The sequence below is a fragment of the Capra hircus genome, chromosome 1 (assembly GCF_001704415.2).
Source record: "Capra hircus breed San Clemente chromosome 1, ASM170441v1, whole genome shotgun sequence".
NCBI classification, from domain to species: Eukaryota; Metazoa; Chordata; class Mammalia; order Artiodactyla; family Bovidae; genus Capra; species Capra hircus.
In genome coordinates, this window is record NC_030808.1 from 65,712,181 (window position 1) to 65,732,163 (window position 19,983).

The following is a 19,983-nucleotide window of genomic DNA, read 5'->3' on the forward strand; positions in this document are numbered from 1 at the left end:
TTAAATTCAATTTTATTAATGTCAAACTACTGTTTGTTCTTTTTTTAGATTACATATATAAATGAAATCATACTGTATTTGTCTTTCTCTGTCCTAATCTCCAGGTCCATCCATGTTGTAGCAAATGGCAGAATTTCCTTCTTTCTTATGGCTGAATATTTCACTGTATATAAATACACCATTCTTCTACTGATGGGCACTCAGGTTGCTTCCATATCTTAGCTATTGTAAATAATGCTGCATTAATAAACCTAGGTGTGCACATATCTTTTTCAAATTAGTGTTTTTGTTTTCTTCAAACACCCAACGGTAGAACTGCTGGATCATATGGCGCTTCTGTTTTTAATTTTTTGAAGAATTGCCATACTGTTTACCATACTGTTTCCCCATACTGGCTGTACCAATTTATTTTCCCATCAAAAGTGAACAAGGTTTCCCTTTTCTCCACATCCTTGACACATTTATTATTTGATGTCTATTTTGATAAGTCATGCTGACAGATGTATGGTGGTATCTCAGGGTTTTCACTTGTAATTCACTAAGGATTAGTGATGGTGAGCAACTTTTCATTTGCCTGTTGACCATTTGTATGTCATCTCTGGAAAAGTGTCTATTCATACCCTCTGTCCATTTCTTAAACAGTTTTTATGTTGACCTATATGAGTTCTTCATATATCTTGGATATTAATACTTTATGGGATACATATTTGCAAAGATCGCCCATTCAGTATACAGCCTTTTTGTTTTTCTGAAAGTTTCCTTCACTGTGCAAAACTTTTTATTATAGTTTGATGTAATCCCACTTGTTTATCTTTACTTTTGTTTCCCTTGCCTGAGGAGACCTATCCTAAAAATATTATGTTGATAAAAGTCAACATCAAAGAGCATCAGTTCAATGGCTCAGTCATGGCCAACTCTTTGCCACCCCATGAACTGCAGCACGTCAGGCCTCCCTGTCCATCACAAACTCCCAGAGTTGACTCAAACTCATGTCCATTGAGTCAGTGATGCCATCCAATCATCTCATCCTCTGTTATCCCCTTCTCTTCCCACTTTCAATCTTTTCCAGCATCAGGTCTTTTCCAATGAGTCAGTACTTCGCATCAGGTGGCCAAAGTATTGAAGTTTCAGCTTCAGCATCAGTTCTTCCAATCAATATTCAGGACTGATTTCCTTTAGGATGGACTGGTTGGATCCCTTTGCTGTCCAAAGGACTCTCAAGAGTCTTCTCCAACACCACAGTTCAAAAGCATCAATTCTTCGGAGCTCAGCTTTCTTTATAGTCCAGCTCTCACATCCATACATGACTACTTGAAAAACCATTGCTTTGACTAGATGGATCTTTGTTGACATATTAATGTCTGTGCTTTTCAATAAGCTGTCTAGATTGGTCATAGCTTTTCTTCCAAGGAGCAAGTGTCTTTTAATTTCATGGCTCCAGTCACCATCTGCAGCGATTCTGGAGCCCAAAAAAATAGTCTGCCATTGTTTCCACTGTTTCCCCACCTATTTGCCATGAAGTGATGGGACCAGATGCCATGATCTTAGTTTCCTGTATGCTGAGTTGTAAGCCAACTTTTTCACTCTCCTTTCACTTTCATCAAGAGGCTCTTTAGGTCTTCTTCACTTTCTGCCCTAAGGGTGGTGTCATCTGCATATATGAGGTTATTGCTATTTATCCTGGCAATCTTGATTTCAGCTTGTGCTTCATCCAGCCCAACATTTCTCATGATGTACAATGCATATAAGTTAAATAAGCATGGTGACAATATACAGCCTTGATGTACTCCTTTCCCGATTTGGAACCAGTCTGTTGTTTCATGTCCAGTACTAACTGCTGCTTCTTAACCTGCATACAGATATCTCAGGAGGCAGGTCAAGTGGTCTGGTATTCCCACCTCTTTAAGAACTTTACACAGTTTGTGGTGATCCACACAGTCAAAGGTTGTGGCATATAAAGCAGATGTTTTTCTGGAACTCTCTTGCTTTTTTCCATGATCCAACGGATGTTGGCAATTTCATCTCTGGTTCCTCTGCCTTTTCTAAATCCAGCATGAACATCTGGAAGTTCACAGTCACGTACCATTGAAGCCCGGCTTGTAGAATTTTGAGCATTACCTTACTAGCATGTGAGATGACTGCAACTTTGCGGTAGTGTGAGCATTCTTTGGCATTGCCTTTCTTTGGGATTGCAATGAAAACTGACCTTTTCCAGTCCTGTGGCCACTGCTGAGTTTTCCACATTTGCTGGCATATTGAGTGCAGCACTTTCACAGCATCACCTTTTAGGATTTGAAATAGCTCAACTGGAATTCCATCACCTCCACTAGCTTTGTTCGTTGTGATGCGTCCTAAGGCCCACTTGACTTCACATTCCAGGATGTCTGGCTCTAGGTGAGTGATCACACCGTTGTGATTATCTGGGTCGTGAAGATCTTTTTTGTACAGTTCTTCTGTCTATTCTTGCCACCTCTTCTTAATATCTTCTGCTTCTGTTAAGTCCATACCATTTCTGTCCTTTATTGAGCCCATCTTTGCATGAAATGTTCCCTTGGTATCTCTAATTTTCTTGAAGAGATCTCCAGTCTTTCCCATTCTATTGTTTTCCTCTATTTTTTTGCATTAATCACCAAGAAGGCTTTCTTATCTCTCCTTGCTATTCTTTGGAACTCTGCATTCAAATGGGTCTATCTTTCCTTTTCTCCTTTGCCTTTCACTTCTCTTCTTTTCATAGCTGTTTGTAAGGCCTGTTCAGACAACCGTTTTGCCTTTTTGCATTTCTTTTCTTGGGTATGGTCCTGATTACTGCCTCCTGTACAATGTCATGAACCTCTGTCCATAGCTCTTCAGGCACTCTGTCTATCAGACCTAATCCCTTGAACCTATCTGTCACTTCCACTGTATATCCGTAAGTGATTTGATTTAGGTCATGCCTGAATGGTCTAGTGGTTTTCCCTACTTTCTTCAATTTCAGTCTGAATTTGGCAATAAGGAGTTCATGATCTGAGACACAGTCAGCTCCCAGTCTTGTTTTTGCTGACTGTATAGAGCTTCTCCATCTTTGGCTGCAAAGAATATAATCAGTATTGACCATCTGGTGATGTCCATGTGTAGAGTCTTCTCTTATGTTGTTGGAAGAGTGTGTTTTCTAGGACCAGTGAGTTCTCTTGGCCAAACTGTTAGCCTTTGCTACTTCATTCTGTACTCCAAGGCCAAATTTGCCCATTACTCTGGGTATTTCTTGACTTCCTACTTTTGCATTCCATCCCCTATAATGAAAAGGACATCTCTTTTGGGTGTTAGTTCTAGAAGGTCTCGTAGGTCTTCGTAGAACCGTTGAACTTCAGCTTCTTCAGCATTATTGGTCGGGGCATAGACTTGTATTACTGTGATACTGAGTGGTTTGCCTTGGAAACGAACAGAGATCATTCTGTCGTTTTTGAGATTGGATCCAAGTACTGCATTTCAGATTCTTGTTGGCTACTCCATTTCTTCTAAGGGACTCCTGCCCATACTAGTAACATTTAATGGTTACCTGAGTCAAATTCACCCATTCCAGTCCATTTTAGTTCACTGATTCCTAAAATGTCAATGTTCACTCTCACCATCTCCTGGTTGACTACTTCCAATTTTGTCTTGATTCATGAACCTAACATTCCAGATTACAATGCAATACTGCCCTTTACAGCATCGGACCTTACTTCCATCACCAGTCACATCCACAACTGAGTGTTGTTTTTGCTTTGACTCTGTCTCTTTGTTCTTTCTGGAGTTAGTTCCCCACTAATTTCCAGTAGCATATTGGGTACCTACCCACCTGGGGAGTTCATCTTTCAATGTCCTATTTTTTTGCCTTTTCATACTGTTCATGGGGTTCTCAAGGCAAGAATACTCAAGTGGTTTGCCATTCCCTTCACCAGTGGACCAGGTTTTGTCAGAACTCTTCACCATGACCCATTCATCTTGGGTGGCCCTACACAGCATGGCTCACAGTTTCATTGAGTTAGACAAGGCTTTGTGTGGTCCATGTGATCACATTGGTTAGTTTTCTGTGATTGTGGTTTTCAGTTTGCCCTCTGATGGAGAAGGATAAGAGGTTTATGGAAGCTTCCTGATGGGAGAGACTGACTGAGGGGTAAACTGGGTCTTGTTCTGATGGATGGGGCCAAGCTCAGTAAATCTTTAATCCAATTTTCTGCTGGAGGGTGGGGCTCTTTTCCCTCTCTATTATTTGACCTGAGGCCAAAGGATGGTGGAGGTAATGAAGATGATGGAGACCTCCTTCAAAATGTCCCATACAGGCACTGTTACACTCAGTGCCCCTAATCCTGCAGCAGGCCACCACCAACCCACGCTTCCGCCAGAGACTCCTGGACATTCATGGACACAAAGAGCATACTGCCTATGTTCTCTTCTAGAAGTTTTACAGTTTCAGGTCTTAAGTCTTTAATCCATTTTGAATTTACTTTTGTACATGGTGTGAGAGTAGTCCAGTTTTACCAACATCATCTACTAAAAAGGCTGTCTTTTCTCCACTGTATATTCTTGCCTATGTCATAGGTTAATTTCCCATATAAATATGAGCTCATTGCCCATGCTCTAGAGCCCATGCTCTGCAACAGGAGAAGGCACCATAACAAGAAGTCTGCATGCAGCAACAAAGAGCCCATGTGCCACAACAACCCAGAACAAAATAAATCAATGAATAAATAAAGCAGATAACTGAAAAAAAAAGAAAACAATTAGTAAGGGCTCATTTCTGGGCTTTCTAATCTGTTCCACTGATCTTCTTTGTAGAAATGTCTATTTAGATCTTTTGCTCATTTTTTGATTGGGTTGTTGCTTTTACGATATTGAGCTACATGAACTATCTATTTTGGAGATTAAACCCATGTCAGTCAATTCATTCTCAAATATTTTCTTACACTCTGTGAGTTTTCATTTTGTCTATGGTTTTCTTTTTTGTTCAAAGCTTCTGAATTTAATTAGGTCCCACTTGCTAATTTTTGTTTTTTCATTATTCTAGGAGGTGGGTGAAAAAAGATCTTGCTGCATTTTATGCCAAAGAGTGTTCTGCCTATATTTTCCTCTCCTAGTTTTATGGTATCTCGTCTTACATTTAGGTCTTTAATCCATTGTGAGTTTATTTGTATATATGATGCTAGAGAATGCTCTAATTTCATCATTTACATGCAGCTGTTCGGTCTTCCCAGAACCACTTATTAAAGAAACTGTCTTTTCTCCATTGTTCAGTCTTGTCACCTTTGACATAGATTAATTGACCATAGGTGTATGGGTTTATTTCTGGGTTCTCTATACTGCTCCACTGATCTGTAAGTTTGTCTTTGTGCCAGTACCATACGGTCTTCATTACTGAAGCATTATATTATAGTACAAAGTCAGGGAGCCTGATTCCTCCAGCTCCATTTTTCCTTCTCAACATTGGTTTGGCTATCTGGGGTCTTTTGTGGTTTCATGAAATTTTAAGACTTTTTGTTCCATGTATGCAAAAAATGCCATTGGTAATTGATAAGGACTATACTGGCCTTCTACCTCCTTAGACTTATTCCTAGGATTTTTATTCTTTTTGATGCAATTATAAATGGGATTTTTTTTTTAATTTCTCTGATAATTCACTGTTAGTGTACAGAAATGTAAAAGATTTCTGTACATTACTTTTGTATCCTGCAATTTTATATAATTCATGGATAAGTTCTAGTAGCTTTTTGGTGGCATCTTTAGGATTTTCTGTTTATAGTATCATGTCATAGGCAAACAGCAGCAGTTTTACTTCATCCTTTCCAATTTGGATTCCTTTTATTTCTTTTTGTCTGACTGCTGTCACTAGAACTTCCTTACTTTTCCACTTAGCATTGTCACCACTTAGCACTGTCAGTATGTTAGACATTTTGGACAGTGTGTGGTAGTATCTCTTTGAGGAGGTACTTTACATTTCTTTGATTACTAATGAAATTAAGCACCATTTCATGTTCAGAAACCGTTTGGATACCTCTTAAAAATGTCTGTTCAAGTTCCTTACCCATTAATATATTAGATTGTACTTTTTCTCATTGACTTGTAGAGTTTGTTTTAGTGTTCAGGATGACTTTCCTCTTTCATTCATTTTTGCTCTGGTCTTTATTATTCCTTTCCTTCCACTCTCTGTGATATTATTCTACTATTCTTTTTTAAGTTTTAGAGATGGATAAGTCATTAATTTTCCAGTCTCTCTTCTTTAATAATATACACACTGTGTACTATCAATTTCCCTTTAAAAACAATTCTAGCTGCACTTACACATTTTATTAGGAGATATTTTTATTATACTTCGATTCTATATCTTCCTGTTTCTTTTGTGATTATTTTTTTCACTCCAAAATGGGTCAAAATGTATCTATTAATGTCTAGACATGTGGGCATCTTTTAGTTATGTTTTTCTTATACTTATTTCTGGCTTAATTGGACTGCTGTCATCGATTATATTTTAAATAACTTAAATCCTTTAAGATATTTTGTTTCAGCATACAGATTTTTTTAATAAATGTTTCATATGTAACTAAAAAGAATATATATCCTGCTTATCTTTGGTAATTACTCTACACATATCCATTAGTTCAAATTTGCTAATTGTATTAGTCATATCTTCTATATCACTACTAATTTAGGATACAGATGATAATCTGTGTATTTTCCCACATACTGTACAAGATGTGTGAAAGTCTCACAAACTGAAAGACAAGAGCTCCTAGATTAAAAGCATCTACTGAGTATCCAGCCCAAAGTTAGAAAACAAACCCAACATAAAGATACATCAGTGATATTTCACAATACTCAGGAAGAAAAGGAGGTCTTAAAAACCTCTCAGAAAAAAATTTTTTCGATTTATACAAAGAATGAAGGATAAGCATGGTACTGGATTTCTCAATAGTAACGAGAAAAATGACGTACTATCTTAAAAACTCTACAAGTATTTAGATTTTATTAGTATTAGAATAGTATTTAGATTTAGATTATCTTGACTTTTGTACCTGGAAAATCTATAAAATAATTGTAAGGCATTTTCAGAGATGCTAATTTTTGAAAAATTTATACCTATTATAGCCTATACGTGTAAATAAAGTAGAACTTCCTGGAAGATATCCCCACTGAAACTGGAAAGTAAATAAATAGAAATACATGTGATCACAAAAAAGGGGGCTCTGACTCAAGCAAAGAGCAATGGGAATAAATGATACTAATAAAAAGAGACTTTAAGATAACTGCTGCCAGCATATAGATAGACTAAGTTGGAAAAACCCAGGAGACTTTAGGAGAAACCTCTTCAAGAAAATGAATTTGTCAGAACAGCAAATGTGTTGAAACATATTGGATGGAAATTTCAAAAGTGGGAAGAAGCTGGAGATAAATCAGCAATAAGTTCACAGAAAATCAAGCCATCAAAGAAAAGACATTTATTAATTTCAAAGAAAACAAAAAGTTATTTAGAAAGTAAAAATAATTATACCGCATGGCTCATTGATAATGGACCTTATACAGTCATAATAGGGTAACACTGAGTACCGAATTAAGCAAAATTAGGGCATAAACATATCTGAAGAATGGGAATATAATCAGAAGATAAAGAAAAACTAAGAAGGGTGGGGGAGGAAATTGGCTGGGGTGAGTAAAGAATATTAAAAAAAGCTAGATCTTCATTTTCCATAGTAAAGTCAATATATAATGTGTAAAACTAAAAAACTTAAGTAACTATATTTAGAGATATCACTGTAAGTCAAATTTCTAAAAAGCAGTAAGAGTTGAAAATAGTTACCTTTGGAAAGTAGGGGACAAAGAAATGTTATTTTTCATAATTAGCATTGACTATTTACATGTGTGTATAGTTAACAAATACAAAAACTGGATTTTAAAAATTCTATCATAAATGTGGTAAGCAAAAATTTAAGAATGTTTTCATTCTAGAAAATAATCAAATTATTCTACCAAAATGATCTAAAATCACTCCTAGACTTAAGTACTTCTTTTGGAAAAAAAATAAACTGCTGTACATGAGTTTGTTCTAAATAAGTATTACCCTCCTTTAATGTATTTAACAACTATTTATTAAACACTTTTGCACTTTCTCAACATTGTTTGGAAACTCAAGAACTCAACTATTTCAGGTACTTACCAAGAAGCTGATTTCTGAGTAATATAGCAAATCTTGGTCAGCAAAAGCTCCAGCAGATACCCTCGGTGAGAGTCTCCCAGCATATGTAATTCATCCACAACCACCATTCCTAAAGAGATTTTCCAGATACTAAGTTTCATAGAATCTCACAATTAAAAATTTTGAAGGACTGAGTAGCTTAATCTGGTACTATAAATAATTGTTATTACAGTACATTGCAGGTAATACAAAATTCAGATGCTTCTTAACTGGCAACCTTGTAAAATACATGTACAAAGAAAATTAAAGACATCCTTGAAAATTATTCAGTGGATTGGCTTTTCTATGGGGAAAACAACCAGGGCAACTATCCTGATGTTAGCAAGTGCACAGGAAAACAAAATCAGATCAAGAAGCAATAAATGATTTTAAGGGGATGTTTTTGTTTGATTATGATAGACTAGTGACTCACCCTACTATAACACATAAATATAATAATTCTCTTCTCCTCTACTTGGAGAAACTAGTCTATGTATTTGGAATAATGCTCAAGAATTACCAAAAATCTAGTTATCAACCAATGCCTCATTTAAACATTTTAATTTATGTGTGCACTGGTGTCCTCTGACCCAGCCCAAATTCTCCTACAAAAATACAGATCTTTCAGACTATTTCCTAGAACACATGATGTTCTTCTTCCTTATCAGTAAGCTATTTCAAAATCATATTGTATGATGAGTTATTTCAGAATTCATTCATTCATCCAAAAAATATTTATTCTATCTAGTGTGCCAGGCACTGTGCTAAGTGTACTGGATATAACACTTAACCTGATACAACACAATCTGACAATTCTGATACAAACTAAGGAATGTGATTCCTCTCTCTAAGCTTGACAGAGCAAAGCCCATGTCTAATTAATTTTTTATTTCACTCCCCACCTCTATCCTAATTTTACCATTTAAGTTCACCAAGATAACATGAATAACTAACTGATATTCTTGCAGTTTCCATTGCTGTTGAAATCATTCTCTTCCTATTCCTACCTCTACATAGTGAGCTTTCCCAAGTAGTTAAAAAAAAAAAAAAAAAAAGGACTAAGACAGAACAGTCCCAAGCTCAAATATAGTGCTAATTTCTATAGCTCCCTACCATCGGTCTGCTAAATGGTAGTCTCTGGGTCCAGGCCTGATCTAAATATCATAGTACCAGAACATGATAATGAATACATATATACTAACTGCAGAGATGGAAGATTACTTCCTTCTATTCCTGGCAAACTTTATCAGGAAAGAAGCAATGAGAAATGTTTTGAGGACTCTAAGATAATCTTTATGTTTTCTAAAGTGCAAAAATACAAGCAGAGTCAATAACATCAGCAGGATGCAAAACGTTTTTTAACAGAGTTCCTAACATTAAAGATGCCAATTCTTACCTCCAGAAGATGACAGACATTAGAATAAAACATAAGATATACAGAAATCATAATGGCGCCACTCCATCCTATCAAACACAGAGAAAGTATAAGCACGTATTTCTTTATTTACTTACCTAAAAGATCCATCTTATTTTCCTCTATGAGGCGATTGATCAGACCATTGGCTCTCTCAATTGTGCAGACAGCAATATCCAAAGAAGAGAAATGCCTTGTTGGAGAGGTACTGCCCATATAACCATCTACTTTTATTCCTACTTCCTGAAATAGACTCTGATTTGAGTAAAACAGAAAAGTAAGAGTTGAAAATTTATGAATATTGAATTGGTTCTTTCCCCAAGCATAGATATAAGTATCAAAAGACATTTATCAGACAACTGGTCCTTATTCCTGGTCAAGGCACATTGGTTCTTTTTAGAATCTAAGTCTAAAAATAAGATTTAGAATTGACAAAACTCAGTAGAGAGATTTTCTATTAAGACAGAGTTGAATAAAATGGCATACTTAATGAGCTCTATGAGCTACATATAGAAGAAAGAGCCTTACAGAAGAAAACAAAAATTACCTTAAGCACTAACATTTTTTTATCTAATAAACAAGCAAAAAACTAGTTCTTTCTTTAACACTAATATAATAATATATTCAAAAACAAATTTATACTTCATGAGGAAAATATTTTCATTATCTCTCTAAAAACTAGTTTTATATATATAACAAAAGAAAGGGTTTCAAAACTCAAATGCAGTGGGTGGTTTTTTTTTGTTTTGTTTTGTTTTTTTAGATTAACTTTTAACTAACATACCTTCTTAATAAAAAGGATCCTTACATCATTTTACTACTTTGGTCTAAGTTGAAAAGATGTTACCATGTAGAACCAGCTTTGTTGGCTATTTGGTCTCTGAAATAACGTTAAAAAAATTCACAGAACCATTGAATTTTAGAGCTATTCATTCAATAAAATGTTTCTGAGTATTTATTGAGTTAACCCATAGTTTCATTTTACCAATGAAAAATTCAATCCAGCAGATTACGTGTCTGGCCTGAAGACATAGTTAATGGCAAAACTAGGACTAGAACTCGGATTTTTTGGATTACCAGTACAATAATCTTGCCATTCCAAAAGGCAGAAATAAGAATAAATTTTATTCTCTTTAATGAAGTATTATACTTGTAAAAATGCCTTAAAGACCATGTATCACACAAATGTATAATGCCACTATTCATTTTTGCAGAACAGCGGAACAGAACACACAACTGGAGCTGTACATAAGCATCAATGGATCTTGTTCTTCATCCTCTTATGTTCCCAAATGTCCCCTCAATTAGGATGGGATAAGCTTCCTCAAACATACTTCCTTTCCATGCTTCAGCTTAGTGCTACTATTCACTTAAGATGTTGATTCTTAATCTGCACATTTATATACTAATTAAAGCACTCTATTTTTTAAGGAATATTTTAAGTTTTTATATAATTTTCACCAATTACTCTTGATTTAACTATCCTTTCTCTTTTATGCAGTAATTTTAAAGTTTCCTCTCATAAATGGTCAACTTTTAAAGCTACATTGGTGGTGTTAACTTGCTAAATCATGTACCACTCTCTTGTAATCCCATGGATTGAGACGTAATGAAAGATTTTTATTTTCCAATTACTTTTATAATTCTATTTCAAATGAGTAAAGCCAAAGCTGCCAATAATAGGCCTTTCACAATTTCAAACTTCGTAAAAAAAAAATTACCTGGAGATAGTATTTCTTCTCTTTAGCCACAGAAACAAAGGGCAAAATAAAAAGAGCTTTCTTCCGCATTTCCAAAACCCGCTTCAAAATAAGTAGCTCAGCAACGAGAGTCTTCCCAGCACTTGTAGGAGCTAAAAGATGTTATTCCACAAGATCATCACAAAAATAAGTAATAATTGATACAGTGCAGTAATAAATGCTTTAAATCATATCTAGTGACTAAAGAGCCCAAGGCTAACTGGACAACATAAACAAACTATCATTAGGGCTTCCCTGGCGGCTCAGTGGTAAAGGACCCCCCTGCCAAGGCAGGAGATGTGGGTTTGATCCCTGGGTTGGGAAGATTCCCTGGAGGAGGGAACAGCAACCCACTCCAGTATTTTACCTGGGAAATCCCATGGAGAGAGGAGACTGGAGGACTAGTCCATAGGGTCGCAAGAGCAGAACACAACTTTAGTGACTAAACCGCCACCACCTATCAGTTGAAACCTTTCAGTTCAGTTCAGTCGCTCAGTCCTGCCCGACTCTTTGCGACCCCATGAATCGCAGCACACCAGGCCTCCCTGTCCATCACCAACTCCCGGAGTTCACTCAAACTCACGTCCATCAAGTCAGTGATGCCATCCAGCCATCTCATCCTCTGTCATCCCCTTCTCCTCCTGCCCCCAACCCCTCCCAGCATCAGAGTCTTTTCCAATGAGTCAACTCTTCGCATGAGGTGGCCAAAGTACTGGAATTTCAGCTTTAGCATCAGTCCTTCCAATGAACACCCAGGACTGATCTCCTTTAGAATGGACTGGTTGGATCTCCTTGCATAACCCTGAAATGCCCAACTTTAAACCAGCTTTCTAAACACTCTCCCAGTGAAAAACAGAGACAAAGAAATCTTTATATCAGCAATAAATGATGAATATTACTGAGTACCTAGCTTACACCTAAAGATCCTTTCCTTTAAGTACCAAATAGTTAAAAGCCCTACTATGAGGAAATAAACAGCTTAAATACATTGTGATAGAAGCTATGATAGACGCTGAAGGGGAAAAGCTAAAAGGATTTATGTAAAGGAAACAGAATTTCAAAGCAGCAAAAAGGGAAAAAGAAAAGAATCCCAAGCAGAAAAAACAGCATGTGTAAAGGTCTAAAGGAAAGCCTAGTATATTCAGAAGATGGTAACTGAATGTCTGAAACAAAAAGTACAAGTAGGTAGGTAGGTTTAGTCAGTCAGTTGTGTCTGACTCTTGCGACCCCATGGACTGTAGCCCTGCCAGGCCCCTCTGTCCATGGGATTTCCCAGGCAAGAATACTGGAGTAGGTTGCCACAAGTAGGGGAGTAAAAGAGACATGAAAGTGCCACAAGAAAAAAAGTTTTATAATCCTACCACGTAAGAAATTTACCCTGAAAGCAATGGAGAGTGATTAGTGAGTTAGGTGAACGTGAAAAGGAGTGAGAAATTCATAACTGTACTTTACAGAGTTTGGCTGCAGAAGCAAAGTAAGGGCAGAAAGCAAAGATTCAGTTCAGTTTAGTTCAGTCACTCAGTCATGTCCGACTCTTTGCAACCCCATGAATCGCAGCATGCCAGGCCTCCTGGTCTGCACCAACTCCCGGAGTTCACTCAAACTCTCGTCCATCAGTCGGGGATGCCATCCAGCCATCTCATCCTCTGCCGTCCCATTCTCCTCCTGCCCCCAATCCCTCCCAGCATCAGAGTCTTTTCCAATGAGTCAACTCTTCACATGAGGTGGCCAAAGTATTGGAGTTTCAGCTTTAGCATCAGTCCTTCCAATAAACACCCAGGACTGATCTCCCTTAGGATGGACTGGATGGATCTCCTTGCAGTCCAAGGGACTCTCAAGAGTCTTCTCCAACACCACAGTTCAAAAGCATCAATTCTTCGGCGCTCAGCTTTCTTCACAGTCCAACTCTCATATCCATACATGACCACTGGAAAAACCACAGCCTTGACTAGACGGACCTTTGTTGGCAAAGTAATGTCTCTGCTTTTCAATATACTATCTAGGTTGGTCTAACTTTTCTTCCAAGGAGTAAGCGTCTTTTAATTTCATAGCTGCCATCACCATCTGCAATGATTTTGGAGCCCCCCAAAATAAAGTCTGACACTGTTTCTACTGTTTCCCCATCTATTTCCCATGAAGTGATGGGAACAGATGCCATGTTCTTAGTTTTCTGAATGTTGTGCTTTAAGCCAACATTGTGTTCACTCTCCTCTTTCACTTTCATCAAGAGGCTTTTGAGTTCCTCTTCACTTTCTGCCATAAGGGTGGTGTCATCTGCATATTTGAGGTTATTGATATTTCTCCCAGCAATCTTGATTCCAGCTTGTGCTTCTTCCAGCCCAGCGTTTCTCATCATGTACTCTGCATAGAAGTTAAATAAGCAGGGTGACAATATACAGCCTTGATGTATTCCTTTTCCTATTTGGAACCAGTCTGTTGTTCTATGTCCAGTTCTAACTGTTGCTTCCTGACCTGCATATAGGTTTCTCAAGAGGCAGGTCAGGTGGTCTGGTATTCCCATCTCTTTCAGAATTTTCCACAGTTTATTGTGATCCACATAGTCAAAGGCTTTGGCATAGTCAATAGAGTAGAAACAGATGTTTTTCTGGAACTCTCTTGCTTTTTCAATGAATCAGCTTATGTTGGCAATTTGATCTCTCGTTCCTCTGCCTTTTCTAAAACCAGCTTGAACATCTAGTTACAAAGCTACTGCATAATCTAGAAGATGATAGTAAACTAGGTAATGCACCCAAGAACAAAGAGTACTGGTCAGAATCAAGATATCTGAGGTAACAGACACTGGGCCCGGTGATAAATTTATGTGAGTTGGTGACCAGAGTTATGAATGACACCCACGTATTTAAGCAATTGAAATTGTCAGGGCATTCTACAACTACCACTAACTGCCACTAGCAGTTAGTAAGAGTGTTTCCTATATGCCAAAAACTTTTCTATGCCCACAAGCTGGCACTCATGCTTTCTGTGTGCACCGTCACTCCCTCTCTTTCTCCTCCTCTCTCTCAAGTAATCTGCAAGGTTACACAGCCAGTAAACAGCCTGAACTTGTATCTTGTTCTTCAGTCACCGAGTCGTGTCACACTCTTCGGGACCTTATGAACTGCAACACACCAGGCTTCCCTGTCCTTCACTACCTCCTGGAGTTTATTCAAACTCATCATATCCATTGAGAAATAGATAGAAAATCTCCTAGCTATTTTTGGCAGCCATAATGAAAAATCTGGATAACTCACAACTTCAGAGAAAACTGATCTCACCAAGTGATTAGATTCTAAAGTCAAATGGTTAAAAGTTTTATAAGTCAAAATTACTCTTGAAAGCCCATATAACCTTTCATAAAGTATCACATAAGGTTTTATGTATATACTCCTGTATGAGCAGGTCAACTTATAAACAGGTATGTATTATAAAATGTTCACACACTGAAAGGCAACTGAGATCAACTGTTGGAAGAACACATTTACATCTCATACTGCATGCTCACACTGGGATGAATGTTTGTTGAGAGGAAAGGCAAGCAGATAACTCTCTTTAAACTGCAGGGGTTTTGCCTTTCCCCACCCCACCATATAATGGGATTTTCATAACTTAGGTATGCATATGATGAAACTCTGCTTTTCATATATTTTAAGACTTTCTCTAGTTATAAATTTCATCTGCCTTACCTCAATAGAGCATTCTCTACATTCATAACGTCTTTAAAATGGTACAGAAATTAATTTGCACAAATTTGAATACCTGAATAGACTAAATTCTTTCCTTCCAGGACTTGTCCAAGCAAAAGGCACTCTGCCTGCCATTCAAACATTTTTCTAACACCAAAACTGTGATATTTCTCCAGAACCGCTGTAGGAAGTCCCCAATTTGCCAACAGCAGCTTGTCTATTTGATCATCAGGAAACGTCTGCTTGCATTCCCCTTTTGGGGGAAAAAAAAAAAAAAACCAAGAAAAAAAGGAAGGAAGTAGTTAGTTTTAACCTAAGACTTCAGTAATTAGCCTTCTACTGAGTTTTGGAATTCCTACGTGTTATATATAACCTGCCATAAAACACATCCAATTTAAGTATCTGTAAGGAGTACTGGCACTATTAGGTGTGAATCCCTTACAGGTGATGAGATTTGGCCAACTAGTAAGTTGTTTCCGTAAACAAATGTCGAAAGAATAAAAACCCAGAAACCACTTGAAGACTAATACCAGGAGGTCTCTGAACACGGACTGAAAGCTCTTCCTTGTCAACAGAAAGTGACATGCCGCTCAGGGCTGGAGTCACAAACTGAGAAAAGGAGTAGGAGCCGAGGGGTCCTGCAGACGAGCGACTCCGCGCCGAAAGGACACCTCGCGACTAGCAGCCCGGCTGAGCTGGCCACGGAGTGCCTGGGAGTACCTGTAGCTCCGGCCGGCCGGCGCCCACGATCCTTCAAGCTGCGTCCCAGGCCCGGAGGTGGGCTCAGCACCGGCCCGGAAAGGAGCAAGGGGCTGTCACTGCCATCAAAGCCGCTTCCCGAAGACGAGTCTAAGCCTGATGCTGAACGTCGCTGTTTCCCACTCCAGCGCGTTATATTCATTGCGAAACCTTCTCCCCCATTCAGGGAAACGCAGAGTCCCAGCGTCCTCCCACTCGGGAAAAACTGACCCTGGCGACGAACGCGGCCGCCATCTTCCCGCCACGGTTTTAAAACGCAGGCCTCCTAGCCCGCCCCGGGACCATAGAGTTCCCAGTGGCGAGAGTAACCCGAGGACCATAAACTCTTAGGGAAGGAGCGGCTCTCGCTAGGTTTAGACCTCCCGCGTCTCTATTGTTGATGGTTAGTGTAATAGAAACAGAGTTGGACCTAGATTAAACGGGGGAAAAACAGGCTCAGTATATATAATCTCCAACTATAATCATACTGGCTTAAAATTTTTTACTTTTCTTTTTGTCCATTTCTAGTTTAAATAGCAAGGTTATACTAACTTCGTAAAATGAACTGCCTATAATAGGTAGATTAGAGACGTAGTTCTATTTGACATATTGGTATTTTTAAAATAATTATTATAGGTTGTATGTGCGAAGAGCTGACTCATTGGAAAACACTCTGATGCAGGATAAGGAGTCAACAAAAGATGAGATGATTAGATGGCATCGTCGACTAATTTGAGCAAACCCAGGGGATAGTGAAGGACAGGGAAGCCTGGCATGCTGTAGTTCATGGGGTGGCAAGGAGTGGGACACGACTTGGCCTCTGAACAACAATATGTGCAAAATATTATACCAGTAAAATTTAGGATTTAGAATGGAGTGCAATTTACTCTCTCCTGGTGTATGATTGTAGGGCAGAGGCTATTTCTGTACACAATTTCTACTTTAGTCATTGTACACTGTAAGGAATATGTGATGGCGAGTACCGTACTGCCACCGATAGACTTCTTAGATAGCAGAACGCTGCATGGAAGGGGCTCTGGATGTTCCAGAGTGATAATTCGGAACCAAGAGCTTATTGATGGATCTATGCTTTACCTTTTGGCAAAGTAGAATCAAGCGAGCTCTGGACTTAAGCTGATACCTGCTATTTACCTAATTGCACAATCCGTTTCACCAAACAAATCTAGTAAGGGAAAGCCTACCCTGAAGAGTCGGTGGTTTCCTATAGCTCTAAAAATCTCAAAAGGACCAGTCAGACAACAGCAAAGCCTCTAATATAAGCCTGGGAAATAGGAGAATGAGTTCTATGAAACCTATCTTGTTAAAAAAATTTTTTTTGGACAATATTCCAAAATTCCACACGATGGAGTCATTACTCCATGAAGGAAACATTTTTCTTAGTTATTTTTTATGCTTTCATTCATTTACTCAACTAGTTATTGAGCATCTATTATTGAGTCTACTGTGCTAGGCACTGATATACAGGGAAATGGCAAGAAATGGTTCCTGCTCTCAAAGAGAAAGAGACTAGAGACAAATATTAAACTAATTGAAACATTAATTGACAATTTTAAATTGTACTAACACTCAGGACGGAGAAGGCAATGGCACCCACTCCGTACTCTTGCCTGGAAAATCCTATGGACAGAGGAGCCTGGTAGGCTGCAGTCCATGGGGTCGCTGGGAGTCAGATAGGACTGAGTGACTTCACTTTCACTTTTCACTTTCATGCATTAGAGAAGGAAATGGCAACCCACTCCAGTGTTCTTGCCTGGAGAATCCCAGGGACGGGGGAGCCTGCTGGGCTGCCATGTATGGGGTCACAGAGTCAGACACGACTGAGGTGACTTAGCAGTAGCAATGCTCAGGAGGAAATAAAGAGTACTATTAAATAAAAGAGATCCTAATTTAGATGTTAAATCTGCTGCCAAAGATTGAAGGTGGGAGGAGAAGGGGACAACAGAGGATGAGATGGTTGGATGGCACCACCGACTGGATGGACATGAGTTTGAATAAGCTCCAGGAGCTGGTGATGGACAGGGAAGCCTGGCGTGCTGCAGTCCATGGGGTCACAAAGAGTCAGACATGACTGAGTGACTGAACTGAATTTAGATGTAGTCTTGGAAGATCTTTCTGAGATGCAGTGTAGTATAGGGGTCCAGAGTATAACTCTGAAGACAGTCAATCTGTGTTTGAAGACTTAGTAGCTGTGTGATCCTTGCTTAACTCCTTGAGCTTCCTTTTCCTCATCTATATGATGAAGATGGGGCTTCCCTGGTGGCTCAGAAGGTAAAGCATCTGCCCGCAATGTGGGAGACCCAAGTTTGATCCCTGGGTTGGGAAGATCCTCTGGAGAAGGGAATGGCAACCCATTCCAGTATTCTTGCTTGGAAAATCCCATGGATAGAGTTGGACACGACTGAGAGACTTCTTTCTTCACTTTCTTTCTTTATGATGGATATAATAAAAATAACTATTAATATTTGGTTATTATGAACACTAAGTTAGTAGGTGTAAAGTGCTTAGAACAGTCCTCACCACATACAAGTACTGTTCAGAGAAAATGCTATATAAGTGTTCTAATATTGCTCCCAATATAAAACCAGCACTTTGACATAAAAAGAATAAACAAAAGAAATCTGTCACAAAGTTATTCTATTCTTATTAGGTGAACTATGATCAACTGAGAAAAATAACTTAGAAGAAATTGAAAGGCATGATTTATGTCATCTTTCTGAAAATCCTAGAAAATATTTTTAAATTTACAGTTTATTTCAAACATTCAACATAAATTTCTAATTTAAAAAACTCTTAGAAAGTTCAAGACAGAGGGGACATATGTACACCTATGGTTAATTCATGTTGTATAACAGAAATCAAACCAATATTGTAAAGCAATCATCAATCAATTAAAAATAAATACTTTTAAAGCTCTTAGAAAATAGAAAAGAGAAGTTTACTTCTCAAAAATGGTAAATATTTTGTGTGCTGTTACCATAATTATTAATGCAGGTTAGTACACCTGAAGTATTCCCCCCTGTCTTTTAACTGTGTCTGAGCTTGGATTCCTTGAATTTTTTTTTTGTCATTTTATTTTATTTTATTTTATTTTTGATTTTTTTAAATATAAATTTTTTTTTTAATTTTAAAATCTTTAATTCTTACATGCGTTCCCAAACATGAACCCCCTCCAACCTCCCTCCCCATTTATTTGTGGTAAATCTTCAAGGTCTGCATTAAAGCACTTGAAAAGTTTTTTGCATGTATTTCTGCCAGATACCTAGAGACATATCAATTACAGCCCATTTTAAATATAGAGAAGGACATTGCAGCCCATATCAAGAAGGAGTTTGACAAGAAGTACAACCCCAGCTGGCACTACATAGTGGAAGTCACGTGACACATGAAATCAAACACTTCATCGACTTCTACCTGAGCCAAGTGGCCATTCTCCTGTTCAAATCTGGTTTAAAAATTGGACTGTGTCACACATCCAATGATCCATCCAAAAACGAGAACTGGGGCCTAAATTCCAAATACCAGAGAGGAAAGTCTTCAACCTTGCCTAAGGGAAGACCTTAATCTTTGAACCTCTATTATGTTTTGTACAGGGCAGGAGACGCTGGTTTAATCCCCTTGAAGATTCCATGGACAGAGGAGCCTGGTGGGCTACAGTCCAAAAGTTCTCAAAGAGTAGGACATAAGTGATCAACTAAGCACTAGCACTAGCATAATGTTTGACATCCAGAGCCAAATTTGCACAGCTTCCACACTCACCATCTCAGTCTTCAGGATAGATATTTCTCAGCTCTCCTTTCTAAGGAGGCTGTCCTTTTTGGGGTTTGGCTCTACATGGGGGATTTTAGATCTTACCCCAGGACCTGCTAGGAACCCCAGATTCCTATCCCCCAGAACACATAATCTATTGAAATCTGTGCTCCAGACTACCAGAGATCAGCAAACATCACTATGGAAAGTTTTGATGCTAATGTTTCACTTACGTCTCTACTCAGTTCTATGATTATTTGACATTTCTGTCTGATAAGGAATTCTCCAATCTTACCAGTTTAGTCTCAAATTTTAAAAGATGTTTTTTATATTTTATAAAAATATCCAGAATTTTAAGAAAACTGTGCTGTTCTACAATGGTTTAGACTGATACTGCTAAACACAGACGTAAGGGAAACTCGATAACAATTGGTATATTTTTAAAGATGTCATCTG

At 38.1% G+C, this 19,983-nt stretch overlaps 1 protein-coding gene across 1 annotated transcript in view; it reads right to left on the bottom strand.

Moving 5' to 3' along the window:
• The window catches only part of POLQ (DNA polymerase theta), a 102,441-nt gene extending 86,424 nt beyond the window's left edge, over nt 1-16,017 (bottom strand). The window contains exons 1-5 of the mRNA XM_005674997.3: nt 15,742-16,017; nt 15,095-15,274; nt 11,321-11,451; nt 9,698-9,854; nt 8,168-8,276 (exon numbers count right to left, since the gene is read on the bottom strand). Of these exons, the coding sequence (XP_005675054.2) occupies nt 8,168-8,276; nt 9,698-9,854; nt 11,321-11,451; nt 15,095-15,274; nt 15,742-15,922 (758 nt within the window). The 5' untranslated portion in view covers nt 15,923-16,017. The remainder of the gene's footprint in view (nt 1-8,167; nt 8,277-9,697; nt 9,855-11,320; nt 11,452-15,094; nt 15,275-15,741) is intronic.